General features: G+C 34.8%; 1 protein-coding gene and 1 long non-coding RNA gene across 3 annotated transcripts; both read left to right on the forward strand.

The window, feature by feature from the left end:
• Positions 1-1,781: 1,781 nt before the first annotated feature.
• Positions 1,782-4,421, forward strand: LOC126592458 (uncharacterized). 2 transcript variants are annotated; one of them, XR_007612648.1, is made up of 4 exons: positions 1,782-2,188; positions 2,272-2,605; positions 3,305-3,363; positions 4,304-4,421. It is a non-coding gene; the product is annotated as an uncharacterized LOC126592458 (long non-coding RNA). The 2 variants fall into 2 exon arrangements; XR_007612649.1 differs by lacking the exon at positions 4,304-4,421 and having other exon boundaries at positions 2,272-2,431; positions 2,537-2,605; positions 3,305-4,295.
• A 957-nt stretch (positions 4,422-5,378) lies between these two features.
• On the forward strand, positions 5,379-8,345 carry LOC126592450 (NAC domain-containing protein 90-like). Its single transcript, XM_050258128.1, has 3 exons — positions 5,379-5,691; positions 6,184-6,524; positions 7,767-8,345. Exons 1-3 carry the CDS (start codon positions 5,526-5,528, stop codon positions 8,088-8,090), a joined length of 831 nt encoding a protein of 276 aa, XP_050114085.1. The 5' UTR covers positions 5,379-5,525; the 3' UTR covers positions 8,091-8,345.
• Positions 8,346-17,349: the final 9,004 nt, after the last annotated feature.

Genomic DNA, 17,349 nt, shown 5'->3' on the forward strand with positions numbered 1-17,349 from the left:
CAAACTTTACAACTTTCATGAAGGGGTCAACTTCGAAATCCAACACTATAATTCGTAAACCTTAAATTTATATTTAACCGTCGATTGTCATTTACGCTTTATTTTTCTTACTGAATTTCATTTTTAAAATTTTCTTTTTTGAAAACATGATCATATGGCGGATGTAAGAAGATGAACGGTTCAGATCTTTGATATCACATTACGATATTTACGGTTAACTGAAATATGAGTCGATGTCATATAATTTGTAGAAACTTTATAAACATCAAGCAATATTTTCACTAACCGTAAAACTCTAAATATAATATCAACGATCCAAACCGTTCATCTTCCTGCATCCTCTAATAGATCAAGTTTTCAAAAAAGAAAATCTGAAAATACAAAATTTGATGAGAACAATGAAGCATAAATGTAAACAACAATCAACGGTTAAATTTTGATCTATGATTTATATGATTATAGTGCGAATTTTGAAGTTAAGCTCATGAAAGTTATAAAGCTTGTCATTACGAGCGTTTATGTATTTTTTCTATATTTTTTTACACTTCTACATTAATTAAAAAACTATTAAAGACTTTAGGTAAGTGAAAATATACTTAAAAGAAAATTGTGTTTTATGTTTTGGATGTGACAATATGATATGTATATACTTATTTAGTATTATGTTTTTCATTTGATTATTTATTGGTTTAAAATATATTTTCCTTAACGGGTAACGAGTCAAGTCATATTACCTGTTAATATTATCGGGTTTCGGGTCGGGTCATTTTACCCGTTTATTTTAACGGGTGTTACACGACACGACCCGTTAAGATATCGGGTATGACACGAAAACGACACGAACACAGAAAACACGACACAAATGCCAGGTCTAGTCAAGGCCAAGAGTCTCACGCGCCCACGATGACGGGGGAGCTTTGGCCAAAGAACCTCCGATGCCAAAGTTAGAATTTAGAGAGAAAAAAGTGTTTGAGAATTCTAGAGAATTTTAGCAAGAGTTGGAAGTAGTTTTTGGGAGAGAATGGTGAGCTATATATAGGGATATGGCCGGCCCTATTAGGAGAATAGGGATCGACCATTTAGGTATTTTTTGGGTGTAAATTGTGGTTAATTAGCCATTAATAGATTAATTAGGTAATAAATCTATTAATTGACTAATTAACATATTTTGAAAGAAATTATTTGGGGAGTTATGGAATGATTAAGATAATTAGCTAATTGATTAGCTAAAAAAGGGAAAATGAGGTAAGAAATACATGGAATGAAATAGGTTTTGGGAGTTACCTTGGAGAAGGGATTTGATATGATAGGTTTTGAATTTACCTATTTTGGGCACTTTTGACTTGGTTGAGGGATGATTACCCGCTTCTCGTGCGTAGGAATCCCGTTATGCCTCAAGGGTATTTTTGTCTTCTTTTGTCCAAAAATTCTCGTGTCGCTTTGTGATTATTTTTTGCTCCACAATAACAACGGGTGCAGTGTAAAAGGATCTGCCTTCTCTACCCTCCCACTTCCCATACACTTCCATCCCCTCCTATTTGTGTGGTCACGGTTAAGTCACGTCAACATTTTATATTACTATTACTTTTTATCTTATTATCTCTATAAAAAAAATTAGGGAGACTTTGGATGCGGTCCCTAGTTATGAATAATCTTTGACTGAAACTTTGTTGGTTTTCAATTTTTGATCCAAGTCCCTAAAATTAATTGATAATTTATTTCTATGTACGTTACTATATTTTTTAAATTAAAAATTAAAATTTATAGTTGTTTATAGTTGTCACAGCCCGTTCCAAATTATTATATTCGTGGCTGTGAATGGACGAAATTGCCCTTAAGAAATACTAAATTTGTGAAGCTCAGGTTGCTAATTATCTAGGTTCCTAAATTTGAAAATAAAATGGAATTTAATAAGGATGGAACTTAGATTTTTAGGTTAAAATGTTAAAGTTTGGTGTTTGGAGATTGGAATAAGGACCACGTGGGATCCCCACATCCCTCAAAACCCTCCTCATTTCCCGTTCACTGTCTTTCTCTCTCCTCCTTCACGATTTCTCACTCTCTCTGTCTCTCTCCTTCGAACTCACACGGACCACCACCAAAACCACCCTAAATCTAAACCAACGTCAAGTTTGAGACCACCATTGGAATCCTGAGGACTTCACGATCACGTTGGTATCCATTTCAGGTAAGTTTTACTTTGGAAAACCTAGATTCTAAACTCCCCATGAAAGTGTACTGTTCATGAGCTTTGAATTGGTTGATTTTTAGGACAATCCAAGCTCATAGCAAGCTTGGTGAGGTCCCAAGGAAGCTCGGAGTGCTTCGTTGGAAGTTTTTGGACGTAAGAACACGGAGATCGACAAGTTCAAAGTTTGGCCGGAGCTTTCGAGGCGTTTTCCGGCGAATCCCTGGCGAGTTAGGAGTCAAGGTAGGTATCAATCTCTTCGTCTCGTCAAGTACTACAACTTTCCTTTTTGTTTCACTCAATTTCGTTGAGTATTGAAGAAGTTATACTCATTTGAAAAATACCCAGTTTCCGGCGACCTCCGAGGCTTTCGAGGCAGTTTCCGGCCAAACCACGGCGAACTAGGTGTTTTGCAAGGTACCATTCTCTTTGTATCTTCAAGGGCTACAACTTTCGTTTTTGAATCACTTGATTTCGTTGAGAAATGACAAAGTTATGGCAATTTGAAAAACTGCCCGGAAAACGGCCGCCGGAAAAAAACAGTCCGGCGACCCAAGGAAGAAGAAGGTGCTACAGTAAAAATAAAAAATAAAAATAAAATTATTTTAAAAATATGTCGACGTCCGTGACGTCGAGTAGATCACTGTGGTATATTCATATACCTAAATTGAACACCGTATGAGAAAGTTATTGAAGATTGTTGGTTAGGTGTTCAAATAACGTTTTATAGTTTTCACATTTAGGTGAAAATGTGAATTGATGATCCGACCGTTGGATCATCACCAAACTTTGATACGTTGTAATACGTAATATTTGAGGATTATTGGAACTTACGGATTGGGAATCCGAGTTACGGATCTTCCGGAATTGGAATTGTAAGTCCATAATATAAAATGTTAACCGTCACTTAGTTTTGGAAATTGACGGAGATCCGACCGTTGGATGGTAATGAAATTTTAGGATGTTGTCCTAGAGGTATAATGTGGACCTCTGGAAGTTATGGATTTAAAATCTGAGTGGCAGATCTTCCGGATCGATCAACGTAGTGACGTATTTTATATAAGTTATATATTCTATCGATATGAATTCTGAGCCTGGATTTGATTACTATTCTAGGCGGCGATCGTCATGACGCCTTGATGTGTGGTGCTAGGGAGTTGTTGGACGAACTCCAGGTGAGTGGGCAGTTTTGTTTTCCGTATATATATATATACTTAACGTTTTCCCAGAAATTGAAAATGCATGAAATTATGTTTAAAATGAAATGCATATGAGTTATGTGGAAAAACGGGAAGTGAAATACCATGCATAGAATTGATATGAAAAGTATATAGAAATGTGAGTTGAAATGCCATGTAAGAATTGATTTATGATGCATATGTATGAATTGGTGCGGTGGACGCACAGGTAAGAATTGATTTATGATGCATACGTATGAAATGGTGCGGTGGACGCACAGATGAGTATTTAATTACTGTTATGATGATGATGATATATATTGAGCTCAAATCCTGCACCATGGTTTAGTGCTTATAGTATTCACCGCATCGCACGCTCGCCTTGGATCCAAGTAGATGCTAGTCGTACAGTCCACGCGGAGTGGGTACGACAGACCAGTCGCGAGAGTGTTAGTGAGATTCCGACTGGTGGGTGACCTTAGATTATGTGCACAGATGATTTATGAGAAGCACTAGAGCGTAACTTGCGTGCAGAAGGCCGGACGGGTCACAGAGGTGACTCCGGTAGAGTGATAATGATAGATTTTGAGCTCTAGGTTCAACCGTATAGGGCTATTAGAGGGCCTACGGTTGATTACTTTCTTGCACCTGATATGATTATGTTGATGCATTCATACCTTATTACTGTTGAGATGATGTGGCATGGCATAATTAATATGAGAAATGTTGAGATGACATGGCATGGCATGATTGATAAAGAGATAATGTTGAGATAGTAAAAATGAAGTTTTGAGAATATATATGTATATTTATATTTTACATTTCTGGGAAAGTATACAGGTTTTACGGAGAGGGGTTACAACGTTTTGAGAAATGTTTGGATTTGGAAAAGAATTGTTTTACTGACCCACTCAATTTTGGTTTTGCGCCCCTCCAGGTTCAGGAATCACAAAGGTGTGGTGACTACGAGGAATTCGACGGTGTTCTGACAGATTGGACAAAATTAGGACTCACCTTCGGGTGTATCAACTTATAAATTGTATAATTAAAGCTTCCGTACTGTGCAAATGGTTACGTCACTCTCACGTGACGGCCAGCATGCCCTCCTTCGGGACGGGGTGTGTCATAGTAATGAGATTTTAAATAAAAAACATAATTTGTGGGATTAAAAATATTAAAATATAAATATACTATTGTGTGTGTGTGTGTAAACATGGGTACATTCATAAAAAATAACCAAAAAATTATTGTATCAAAACATGGGTACATTCTTCAAAATGGGTACATTTAGCAAAACTAAAAATGGGTACAAATAAATAAAAAAATATGGGTACAATACAAATAAAACTTTAAAAAATATGGGCACAAAAAGAAATTAATATATGGGTACAAATTAAAATTGAAAGGAAAATTGGTACAAATTAAAAAAGGGTTGCAAATTAAAAATGGGTACAAACTAAAAATAAAAATATATGATAAAAAATTTAGCCATAAATATAAATATACTAATTTTAACATTTTTAATATTAAATGAATATATTTAGAAATAAAAAATATTTTATTATTGAAATAATTAATGATATTATTAATACAAAGGACCTTGATCAAAAATTGAAAAGTAATAAGGTTTTAATCAATAGAGTAGTAAAAATAAGGATGAAAACCTAATTACTCCAAAAAATTAATATAAAATATTAATGTAATTTAACTGTGACCGCACAAAATAGGAGGAAATGAGTGTGTATAGAAAGTGGGAAGGCAGAAAAGCCGTGTCCAGCGTAAAAACCCCAAAGACAGTCGCACAGGGACATACCATATACACGCATATTGACTGATTCCAAGAAGTCACGATGAGGGACAAAGGTTTTCTTCGTTCACAAGAGCGTGGAAATTTCCAAGCAACTAAAAAATTTGTCTTTCCTTTCTCCTTTCACTCGGCCTCCTTTTTGCTTGATCATTTGGCTAACACAGGCCATTCCATAATCATCTGCTATATATATAATGTTTGAAACCTACGTAACTGCAAAACATCAAATTAGTACCACATAGAAACTTGAACTAGCTACCAGCTTTGAGCTATTCCTATTTATTTGGGTAGCTGGTAGTAGCTAGTGTTATTAGGGTTAGGGTAGAGGCAGGGAGATCGAGAGACAGATGCAATGGAGGATTTACCACCTGGATTTAGATTCTCTCCAACAGAGGAAGAGCTGATTTCGTTTTACCTGCAGAACAAACTAGATGGGAGGAGTGAGGACTTGAACCGAGTTGTGGATCGAATCATACCCGTTGTCTACATTTATGAGTTTAATCCATGGGAACTCCCACGTAATTTAACATCTCTCTCTCTCTCTCTCTTTCTCTCTCTCTCTCTCTCTCTCTCTCTCTCTCTCTCTCTCTCTCTCTCTCCCTCCCTCCCTCTTCCCCCTCCCTCCCTCCCTCCCCCCCTCCCTCTCCCTCCCTCCCTCCCTTCCCTCCCGCTTTAATTGTTGGATTTATGCTAGCTTCTGGCTTGCTTAACTCAAGGAAAATGTTGGTTTTAGTGTACTGAATATACATTTGATAATTTTAACATGAAAATTCCATATGATGCATACTTAACATTACGAGGCCAATATGCAAGTCTCAATCAGATTTTCCCTCTTTTGGGACAATTGATAGACCAAGAAAAACGTGATATATGAAGCTAGCTAAGCTTAAGATGCAATTTTATGAAAGCATTTATTTATACATGCATATGCAGTGCTTCAACTATTGTATTTTATAGTTGGTACTATACTTTACATGTACTTCAATTAATTATGGTTACTAATTAAACAGAGGCTGCCGGAGAGGTGATCCATGGAGATCCAGAGCAGTGGTTCTTTTTCATCCCAAGACAAGAAAGTGAAGCTCGAGGAGGGAGACCGAGACGACTCACAACAACTGGGTATTGGAAAGCAACAGGATCTCCAAGCACTGTTTACTCTTCCAATTCCAATCACTATCGTGCCATCGGCCTCAAAAGAACCATGGTTTTCTATACTGGCAGAGCTCCCCATGGAACGAAAACGGAGTGGAAGATGAATGAATACAAAGCCATTGAAATTCATGCAGATGATAATAATCAACCATCAATGGCCGCCTCCTCATCAAACCCTAGTACTCCTTCTACTCCCACGGTACGTACGTACTAATTAATTTCTTAGCTCAAACTTAACATCATTTTTTTTTGGCCTAATCGGATAAATGGTCCCCGTGGTGATAAGGTATTCGGATGATAGCCCCTGTGGTAAAAAAATTCGGATTTAAACCCATGTGGTCTAAGTCTATTAGGATTTATGTCATTCTGTTAAATAATGCTGACGTGGCTGCCACGTGGTAAAAATAATAATTTTTAAATTTTTTTTTAAAACCTGAATTTTTACAAAAAAAAAAAAAAAAAAAAACCCAGAAACTCCTCCCGCCCTCCGCCCGTCCCCCCCCCCCCCGCCGCGCGACCCTCCTCCCTCTCCTTCTTCCTTCTTCTTCTTCTTCCCGCCGGTCTCCCCGCGCGACTCCTCCCTCTCCCTCTTCCTTCTTCTTCTTCTTCTTCTTCTTCTTCTTCTTCTTCTTCTTCCCGCCGGAGACCAGCTCCCCCCTCGCCGGAGCCCTCTCCCCGCGCCCTCCTCCCTCTCCCTCTCCCTCTTCCTTCTTCTTCTTCTTGCAGATCTGGGTTTTTTTTTTTTTTTTTTTTTTGTAAAAATTCAGGTTTTAAAAAAAAAAATTAAAAATTATTATTTTGCCACGTGGCAGACATTTGGCAGCCACGTGGCATATATGTGGCAGCCACATCAGTATTATTTAACAGAAGGGCATAAATCCTAACAGACTTATACCACAGGGGTTTAAATCCTAACAGACTTAGACCACAGGGGTTTAAATCCGAATTTTTTTACCACAGGGGCTATCATCCGAATACCTTATGACCACGGGGACCATTTATCCAATTAGGCCTTTTTTTTTTTAATTCACAATTTCAATTATTTGCAACAGAATGATCTAGGTTTTCTAACGACATGTTTGACGAAGATCTACATTTATTGTCTGACGTTTATGTGTTTGTGTATATGTATAATATTCGAGAGATTACAAGTGAATGATTTAGTCCATCAGCTGCAAGTTGCACCATATATATTCAAAATATGTATATGTTCTAGATTGGGCACACAAGAGGACATTTAGTTAGTTTGTAGAACGACACCAACAAGGACTGAACATGTCAGTGGTACCACAAGGCCACACAGTTTTTAAGCGACTTCTTTGATGGCTTACGGCATTGAGTTTTCAGTGCAGTTAATTAGCATCTAAACCAATTTAATTAACAATACTTCATCATTCATATTAATTATTATGTTGATATATGTTGGCATGTATGCATGCAGTTAAGGCAAGAATTCAGCTTATGCCGAGTATACAAGAAATCGAAATGCCTTAGGGCATTTGACAGGCGACCTCCAGGGATTGAGATCACAAGAAACCCTAACTTAAACATTCAAGCAGCTCCTGCTCAGGCTGCAGATTTGACAACGTCGAATAGGAACCCTCAGAATATGGAAGGGAGAACAAACTCAAGCTCACCGGAGAGTTCACCCTCAGGAGGCCATGGCTCTCAATCCTCTCAACCAGAACAAAGTGGGACTTTGCCAATGGCCGTTGATAATGAAGCTATTTGGGATTTGGATCAATTGATAAATCTTTTGCTTTAAGGGGTGGATAGGAAGAAATACTAAGTAGTACGGTATTACCACGTTATCCAAAATCCTTAAATAGAATGTCTAGCTACTAAGAAAATAAACTAGTGTGCGTGTGATCATAATCACTCATATGTACTTATGTAGGGTTTTATCACTCTAAGGTAGATTAATTGTACTGGAATTGGGGAAGAAAAGCCAAATTCAAAGGCTATTGTAACCTATCTTGATCCGTTTTGCTTCCTTTGTAATAAACAATTGGGTTCTTTATCTATTGTGCTTTCATATGTATGTATGTTAATTTCTTGGACTACTATTCTGTATAACCTTGAAAGTTTGCAGAAGTGATATCAGAATTTATCACTTGTTTGAGATTATGCATGTTAAGTTTTTGTATGTTGAGGAGGTTAAGTGCGATTTTTAAATGTGAATATGTTGTTGATTGTTGATACCTATAATCTATTTTTGTCAATATGTAGTCGATATTTTATTTAAAAGTAAAACCCTAATATAGAATGAATGTATGCATGTTTATCAATTATAAGATTAGTTAAGGATAATGCTTGTGTTTTCATCATGAAAAAACTTACTTGTTCTTTTACTTACGATTAACGAACTTTTACCATTCGAACATAATTATCGAAACCGGTCATTCTCTTTATCACCTAAAGATGCAAAAAATCTTTCAATTTGGAGATCGTTAGTCATCCATATGTGTTAAGCCAGTCAACAATTTTGGTAACAAGTAGCATTTTCATGATGAATCATCTATTTGTTATATGCATATGAATGGATATAAGATCTCCACATTGAATAGTTTTTTTGCATGTACAACCTTTAAATTATGATAAATAAAAAAACGAACGATTCTAATTATAATATTCATATGGTAAAGATATTCATTAATCGCAAGTGGGGGACAAGATTTTATTAGAAACACAAGCATTATCCATCAATTAATATGAATGTTTGACATGAATTGAATGGATAATCTTCCATAAACCACCTAACAGTACCACCAAAAAAAGATATGTACATCATATAATTGCTTGCGGTTGTCACTGGTATGACAACAAATCAAGCGTTATTTCTTTCTTGTTTCTCGTTGAATAGAATGAAATACATTTGAGTTATCAAATAAGTGTCAATTTTTTTTATTTGTTCCTTATTTCATATAACACACTGTTGAGAGTATGAATTCTATATTGGGAAAAAATAATGGAAAAAAATAATATTACATGTGTTATAAATAATTGACTACTCCACATATTTTCATGATTTTATGGTGGAACCTCAATCTCTTTCATGTTATCAGAGCAGGTTGACTCATGTATGAAATCCAACGGCCACACGTGTTTCATGTCACTAAATTTGTATTGTCCACGTGTTAGGCTTAAAAATTCGCACACGTGAGAGCGTGTTGAGAGTGAATTACATGGCGGGAAAAAAAATATTACATGTGCTTATAAATAATTAGATTATTTCCCATATTACAAATTACTAATTACTTTTTTTTTTTTAACAAACGATAATATCTACACTAAGGGGGAGGGGTGGGCTTAGCCTCACAATGGACTAGCAATAATGTGGTTCAAACTCGCATTTGTCGAGAATCGAATTTAAGACTCTCACTTATAAGCGAAGAGGAATACATGTAGACCGTAGTACTAAGTGACACCAATTACCAACTACTTTTATAGAAAATTTGTTTTTAGCCCAATTCAGCATATTTGAATGAATTTTGAAACTGACTACGATACTTACAGGTGTTTAATACAATCATCTAACAGTCAAGTATAATTCATGTCAATATATGTATTTTATACAATCATTACTGACCATGAAAATAATAAATATATTACATACATGATAGTATTGTAGTCAAATTCTGAATTTTAATTTCTTTGTTTTTTATGGTTTGTGTACGTTTTTCTTCAACATTTTTGTATGTAACAGTTTACATCATTTAACCCCTTGTAAGAAATGCACGACGACGACGTTCATTTGTCATTATTGTAGACATTATTTCCATTTTGGATTTAACACCCCACAAAATGTTGAATGCACCACACATTAAAATTTAATATTAAATGACTTATTTACTCTATTATGCAATGATAATTTTGACCTTACTAGGTTTTAAAAAAAATAAAGATTTATAAATACACCCAAAATCACTTTTAGCGTATTATTTATCTGCTCAATTATCAAACATGTTGATTAAGAAAAATTGTTTTTGACGAATGGAACACGAAATCGATGTTTCAAAAGCTTCACATGAGGTAAGACTTCATAGTTTTCATTGTTTTAGTGATTTCGATGACATCGATAATTATTTAATCTTGCGTTTGCTACATTATTTAAACTTCTATATTCATATTCATCTTTTAGTGTTCATATGATTAGATTCAATCCCTGAAAATTAAAAATGAGTGTTATAAGATTTGAGAAATGTGGGGTGTATGTACAAAATATAAGATGTATATTGAGAATGTGGGGTGTGGGGGTATTATGGAAAAGTAAGTGGGGTGTATTAAGATAATTTTTAAGTGAAAAAGCAAATGTGGGGTGTATTAACTTTGTGGGATTTATTCAACAATTTGTGGAGTGTTAATATAATTAGCCAATTTTAAATCTGTTTTTTGTCAAACACATGGAAAGATCGAGATCTTTCATGCCATGATTCATCTGTAACTTGCAGAGAAATTCAACTGGAATTAGTATATACGGGTAGATGAAAAATGATGGTTTCTTATCATTTCCGGTGCCTAAAGACGATTGTCCTAAAACATTCACCTAAAAATATCACCATCAATCTGACAATCTTGAACATGTGTTAACCTGCAATATTGTATCTCTCCGACAGGTGGATTATTTCCCCTCCAAGAGGTGGATTATCTCAGCTCAAAAATTAGCAACCGACATGATTGTATAGTTGAGGTATCGTACATTAAACACCTTCAGAAATTAGCATAGCTAAATCATACGTAAATTGTCACTTAGTACTGCAATTTAGTTGTATTTCTTTTCACTGTGAGATGTCTTAGTTTTGCCAATGGTGAATTTAAACAGCATTATTGTTAGCCCATTATGAGGCTAAACCGACTCTCTTCCCCTTAGTTTAAACAATACCGTTTTTTTTTTTTAAAAGGTAAATTACATGAATGTCCTTGGATATGGAGCTATAGGAAAACTAATGAAAAGAGCTTGAAAACTTTGAGTTTTAATGATAAGGACAAAATAAAGGGTAAAGTGAATAGTATCAGGATTGACTTTGTAGTGTAAAAATATGGTTTTTCGTTAAAGTGAACAATACCAGGTGCTTTTCGTTAAAGTTCCCTTTTATTTTTCCTCTCCTAATTTTTCATTCTAAATGATAGGTAGATTTCAAAACCAAATAACCTATAGTCTCTTAATACTACGGTCTAGTGACATTCCTCTTCATTTGTAAGTGGGAGGTAAGTTCGGTTCTCGCCAAATGGAAATTTGAACCACATTATTGCTAACCCATTATGAGGCTTAACCCACTCTCCCACCATGTTAGTGTAGATAATATAGCTTGTTAAAAAAATTAAAATTAAAAAACAAAAACAAAAAAACTAAGTTACCTAGAAATATTAGCATAAGATGACTGTCATTGCTGTGATTACAACAACCTTGCATAATACAAAATGCAAAATTTTATTGCACTCATAAACTCTCTACATCCAACTTAAACTTTATATATGAATTGTCTTTATTACCTATTGCATAATTACCATCAAGTACAAGATAAAATTAACAATAAAATTAAAATTTATCAATAAACCCACCCAATAATCAAACCCTATCATCACATCATACCTACCATCATGCAATCTTTAGCCTACATTCATTTTATCTAAAATCCTAAAACACTCTCATAGAAAGAGAAAAAAAGCAAACTCTTTTTGACCGATGGATGGTGAATTTGAAGTTTAAAATCCTCCAATTAAGATATGTCGATTTATGCAAGTTATTTTTCATTTGATTTCAATTTTTTTAAGGGTTTAGAAACAAAATCATTGGGTCAAGAATTCAGTGATGCCTATTTTCTAAAGAATGCATATTTTCTGCCTATGTATCGTTTGCCATTGAATATAATTATGTCTTTTGTCTTTATTTATTTATTTGTAGAACAAGAATTCGGTGATGCCTCTGATCGAGGCAATGAGGTTAGACAAGAATGTGTAACAAATTATACTGATCAAATTAAATTTACGAGGTAATCATTTATTTATAATGTTATTGATGTAACATCCCACATAACCCAGGGGAGTGGATCATGTAAGCCTTATATGTATATTCTCATCTCTACCTAACACAAGGCATTTTGGGAGCTCACTGGCTTCGAGTTCCATCGGAACTCCAAAGTTAAGCGAGTTCGCGCAAGAGCAATCTCATGATGAGTGACCAACTGGGAAGTTCTCATGTGAGTTCCCAGAAACAAAACCGTGAGGGCGTGGTCGGGGCCCAAAGCGGACAATATCGTGCTACGGCAGAGTCGAGCCTGGGATGTGGTGGGGGCCCGGGCTAGGATGTGACAATTCAGTATCAGAGTCAATCCCTAGCCGAAAGTGTGCCGACGAGGACGTCAGGCCCTTAAGGGGGTGGATTGTAACATCCCACGTCGCCCAGGGGAGTGGATCTTATAAGCCGTATATATATATATTCCCATCTTTGCCTAGCACGAGGCCTTTTGGGAGCTCACTGGTTTCGGGTTCCATCGGAAATCCGAAGTTAAGCGACCCACTGGGAATTTCTCATGTGAGTTCCCAGAAACAAAACCATGAGGGCGTGTTCAGGGTCCAAAGCAGACAATATCGTGCTACGATGGAGTCGAGCCCGGGATGTGGTGGGGGCCCGGGACAGGATGTGACAATTGACGTATTAGTTAATTTTGGAACTTTAATTCTAAATAAAATAGGTGTTATGTGGAGATATTCAAAGGACAATATGCGTTGATTGGTTGGATCCTTGAACAAGGAAAGCTGAATAATGTAGTAATTGATTTTGAGTTTTTCTTTTCTACATGAGTGTAAAGATCAAATTTATATATTGAATTGGAGGGGCAACTTAGGTAGCAAATTTGAGTTTAAAATAGATGTAAAAGACGTTATATGAATTCAAATAAAATCTTCCATAAAAAATAACACTAAAATGTTTAGAATGTTGTATAGTTTCTATTAATGGGTGTCCATGCAATTTTCTAGAAAAATATAGGCCTAGTTTTGCTTACATGGCCTCCAAATGGTAATTTGTATCGGCTGTGTAAATTAAAGAATTTTTTATTTTACAGTAAAATCTCAATTTTCTACACACACTTGCAAATGGATAATGTATGGAGATCAAAATTTTCAAACAACCGCGTTAGTAGTCTTTGTGGCAATAATCTGTGTCCCTTGTTTGTTTACCATAAAAGATGTGTCGAACAGAAGAAAATGACTTTCAAATATATTAAAATAGTATAATTTAGTTTACAAAATTTGATTTAAAAATTTAGTGTTTCATTACTCTTTGCAAATATATTAAAAGAGAAGAAAATGACTTGCAAGTCAAACAACCGCGTTAGTAGTCTTTGTGGCAATAATCTTTGTCCTTTGTTTGTTTACCATAAAAGATGTGTCGAACAGAAATGTAATCGTAGTTCATTGAGCATGTTTTTCACAATTAAAAGTAGAGGTAAATAAAATGAAGTTTGTGATCAAAGAAATGTCAAGGAAATAGTGTGAACATGCATGCAATTATTGGTGCCAAGGTCAGAAGTTCGCATTTGCAACCGCAGAAACGCATGTACACCATCTATCTAACATCCACCGCCCCTTGAAGAAATTTGCATAGCATGAGTATAACTACTTTTCTTCACAAAACGTATGACTTTATAAAATTTCAAAACAACTAACAAACATTGAGTAGAGTATGTGATAAAAGTCAACAAGAAGTTTTTTCTCAATAAACACGTTAAATTCTTTGAACATGTACAGTTACAAGGTCTTAAAAGGCTAGTTAAGTGGTAAACAAGAGCCTAGCGCTTAGGCATTTTTTTAATTCTGGTTAAGTTTATTATATAACATCTAGATTCATGTTTGCTTATCCTTAAAAAAAATATAATCGTATACGAAAGTTGCAAAATATAATTATTTATAAATTTTAAAGTACTAGAAAATATGAGGAACATGTATATAATGAGTATTTATCTAACAAGTCTCTTATTATTTATTAAGAAAATAAAAAATAAAAAACAAAAAATAAAAGTTATATATTTTCTCTTTTAAGTTAAAGTTGCAACCTTGGGGATGTCTAGACGGGTCAGGCCAGCCTAGGCAGGTTCAAGCATCCTTTTCTTTTAAGCCCTAAAAATTAATTGTAATGGTGACCTACCGTCTAGCTGTAGACAAATTTTTTTAAAACATTAGACAGTTATAAAATAGAAATAAACATATGTCACGATAGTCAAATCAGATCATACCAAACCAAATCAGATCATACCAAACCACATCATATAGGTAGGAAATTAAGTACTAGCTATGATTTTTCTAGTTTATACTTTTTCTCTCTAAACTTATACTTGGTTTTTCCAGGTCGGTCATGGAATTGACAAAAGAGGCATTAAGCAGCGGAAAAGTGATTAAGGTGTATGACTTTAAACTTTAAAGCATGATTCTGTCATCCACGGTTTTGTCGCTTCGCAATAATCAAGAAAGATTAAGCACGAAACGCAAACAATGTTGATGGAATGAACGGTTTTAAACTTTTGAAGTGATAAACCCTAAAAACAATCCCATGATACTCCACTTTTTGAAAGAAAAAAAAATATAGAAGCAATCCCCATGATATTTCTACTTTTTGAAAAAAAAAAAATAGTGGTATTCCAGGAAAGAGAATGTTAAGGAACTTTTTTAGAAGTGAGATTTTTTATAAACTATCTAACATATTAGAGTTTAACATCAATTATCGTACTAACAATATATAATGTTATGTAAAAAATATGAGGATACAGAGAGCCCATAGAGAGTCCCATTTTTGTGAGTCTCCTTAACATTTCTCTTGAGAGAATGCTAAATGAGACACAACTTTTGTGTATGTAGATGAATGCCCTTAATAATTTCAATTGCAAACTGCAAATCCTTATAATTATAACTACTTTCAAAGTATTTTCAATGCTAAGATGCAAAAACTATATTTACATCGCATATTTCGTTTTTGGTAGATGTAAATGAGAATTTTACTTCAATGTGAGAGATATAAATTTGAAATTCTATTTAATTCTCTCAATGATTGGCGGGACCTACCTACCACCAAAAGATGTAAAAAACTGCAAAACTTTCAATTTTCATTTACCATTTTTCGGTCAGCAAAAACAATAAGAGAATTGTTATTGGCACTCCAAATTCTTCATTCTACACTCCAAACTTTCTATATTTAGAAAGAAAAATACACTTATGAGAAGTGTAAAATGAGATTTTTGAAGTGCCAATAACACTTCCCAAAAATAAAATACACTTAAGGCATTTTGCATCTCCTATTAGATATGCTCTAAGTAATCTATTTGAAGTGAAGGACTTGCATATATAGAAGGAGCAAAAAATTGGACATTGTTCGAGTCTCATAGCAACTCATGGGATTCAACTGTACAAAAGAATAGTGAATAAACTACTTAAACACATAGACCAACACACCCTAATTTAATCCCATAGTAAAAAGTTGATGTTAGAAACATGAAGGAAAATTGGAAAATGATAAATTCAAGGCTTTCTAGTGACTAGATCAAAAGTTTCAAACAGAGAAACCCTTTTTTCTTGTTGACAGTGAAAGAGTGAGAGAGAGTGAAGGGTGGGAAAATTGCAGAGAAACACACCGTGTTATGGAAAAGACCGAAAGAGATGGATTAGAATGTGAGAGAGAGAGAGATATTTAATTGAAGTTTACTTTCTTTATAAAAAAAAAAGAGTTAGAGGGGAGATAAAATTTGATTTCTTTCGATTTTCAAAGTTACAAATCCGTTCTATATGCATATCAGTGGCATTCCAAATCGATAATATACAATTTTGATTTGTCTTGAAAAATGCATTACGGTATTGATCCTAGCCGCCTCTAATATAAAGTCTCTCTCCCATTTTAAACTCTATACCAAATAAGAAGAAATTAAATTGACACCTTGGAAAACTTTCTTAGGAAAGGTCCCCGCACATGCGCCCGACCGTACCTCGAATGATGAGTGCTGGGCTTTGCCTGGGGACACCGTGGGAAACAAAAAAAAGAAAAAGAAAAAGAAATTAAATTGACAAAGTAGTAGAAAAAAACAAAAAAGGAAAGTCTGAAGTTTTTGTTTTTACTTTTGTTTTTCTGCGGCCATGTGCCCATGAATCAATCTTCACACTGGTCAAGACTCAAAACGTGCAATAAATCGCGTTGGTGGCAGAGACACGAGGACTTTGGTCTTCTCGGTCCTTTGCAAGTGGGAAGACCAACAAAAGGGCCCATGATGTCAATCTACTAACGCCCCAATCCACGCCAGCCCAAAGACTTAAGTGAAAAGTCAAATTATAAATTGGTCTTTCCATTTTTGTTTGTTTTGGCAATTGAAGTGGAACATTATTCCCAATTTATTTGGAAGAACTCATAAAATGGTTGACAATGTTTTTGGTTAAAATGTTTGTGAAATCAATCTTTAGTAAAATGACGTGAATCATGGAAAAACACCTTATTGCTTCATGCAAGAAGCGCATAATTAATGCTTCTTGCATAATACACTTTTAAGTATTTTTGGAACGCAAAAACCTTTTCTCTAAAAGCAATTTTAGTCATTTTAAAAATAGTTCCAGACAAGCCCTAATTGGTTTCACATCTATTGCTCGATTTGTTTTCAACTTTTTTATACAACGATACATGTGAAAATGGAGCTACGCTTCAAAATGACCTATTAATAACTTGATACTAAACTCGTCCTTCATAAAGATACCTCTCACTTACAAAAAAAGAGGAATACCACCACATTGTGGTGTTCGTGGCCTCATTGTTTCTCGACTTCAAAATTGTATAAATCAAAGATGAACCAAATGACACAAACAAGAGGTAAGAGTGCAGAAGGAGAAACGAGCGTGAAATCACTTACTAAAGATCAATATCACAGGTAAATAATATTGAATTGCAAATGCAATTTCCAAGATTAGACGATCACATACACAAACAATCCCACATTAACAAAGAAACTAACGTCCTTGCCAAATCAAGTAAAAGGCAAAACCGATCAAGA

The sequence above is a fragment of the Malus sylvestris genome, chromosome 12, assembly GCF_916048215.2.
Source record: "Malus sylvestris chromosome 12, drMalSylv7.2, whole genome shotgun sequence".
In the NCBI taxonomy this organism is placed as follows: Eukaryota; Viridiplantae; Streptophyta; class Magnoliopsida; order Rosales; family Rosaceae; genus Malus; species Malus sylvestris.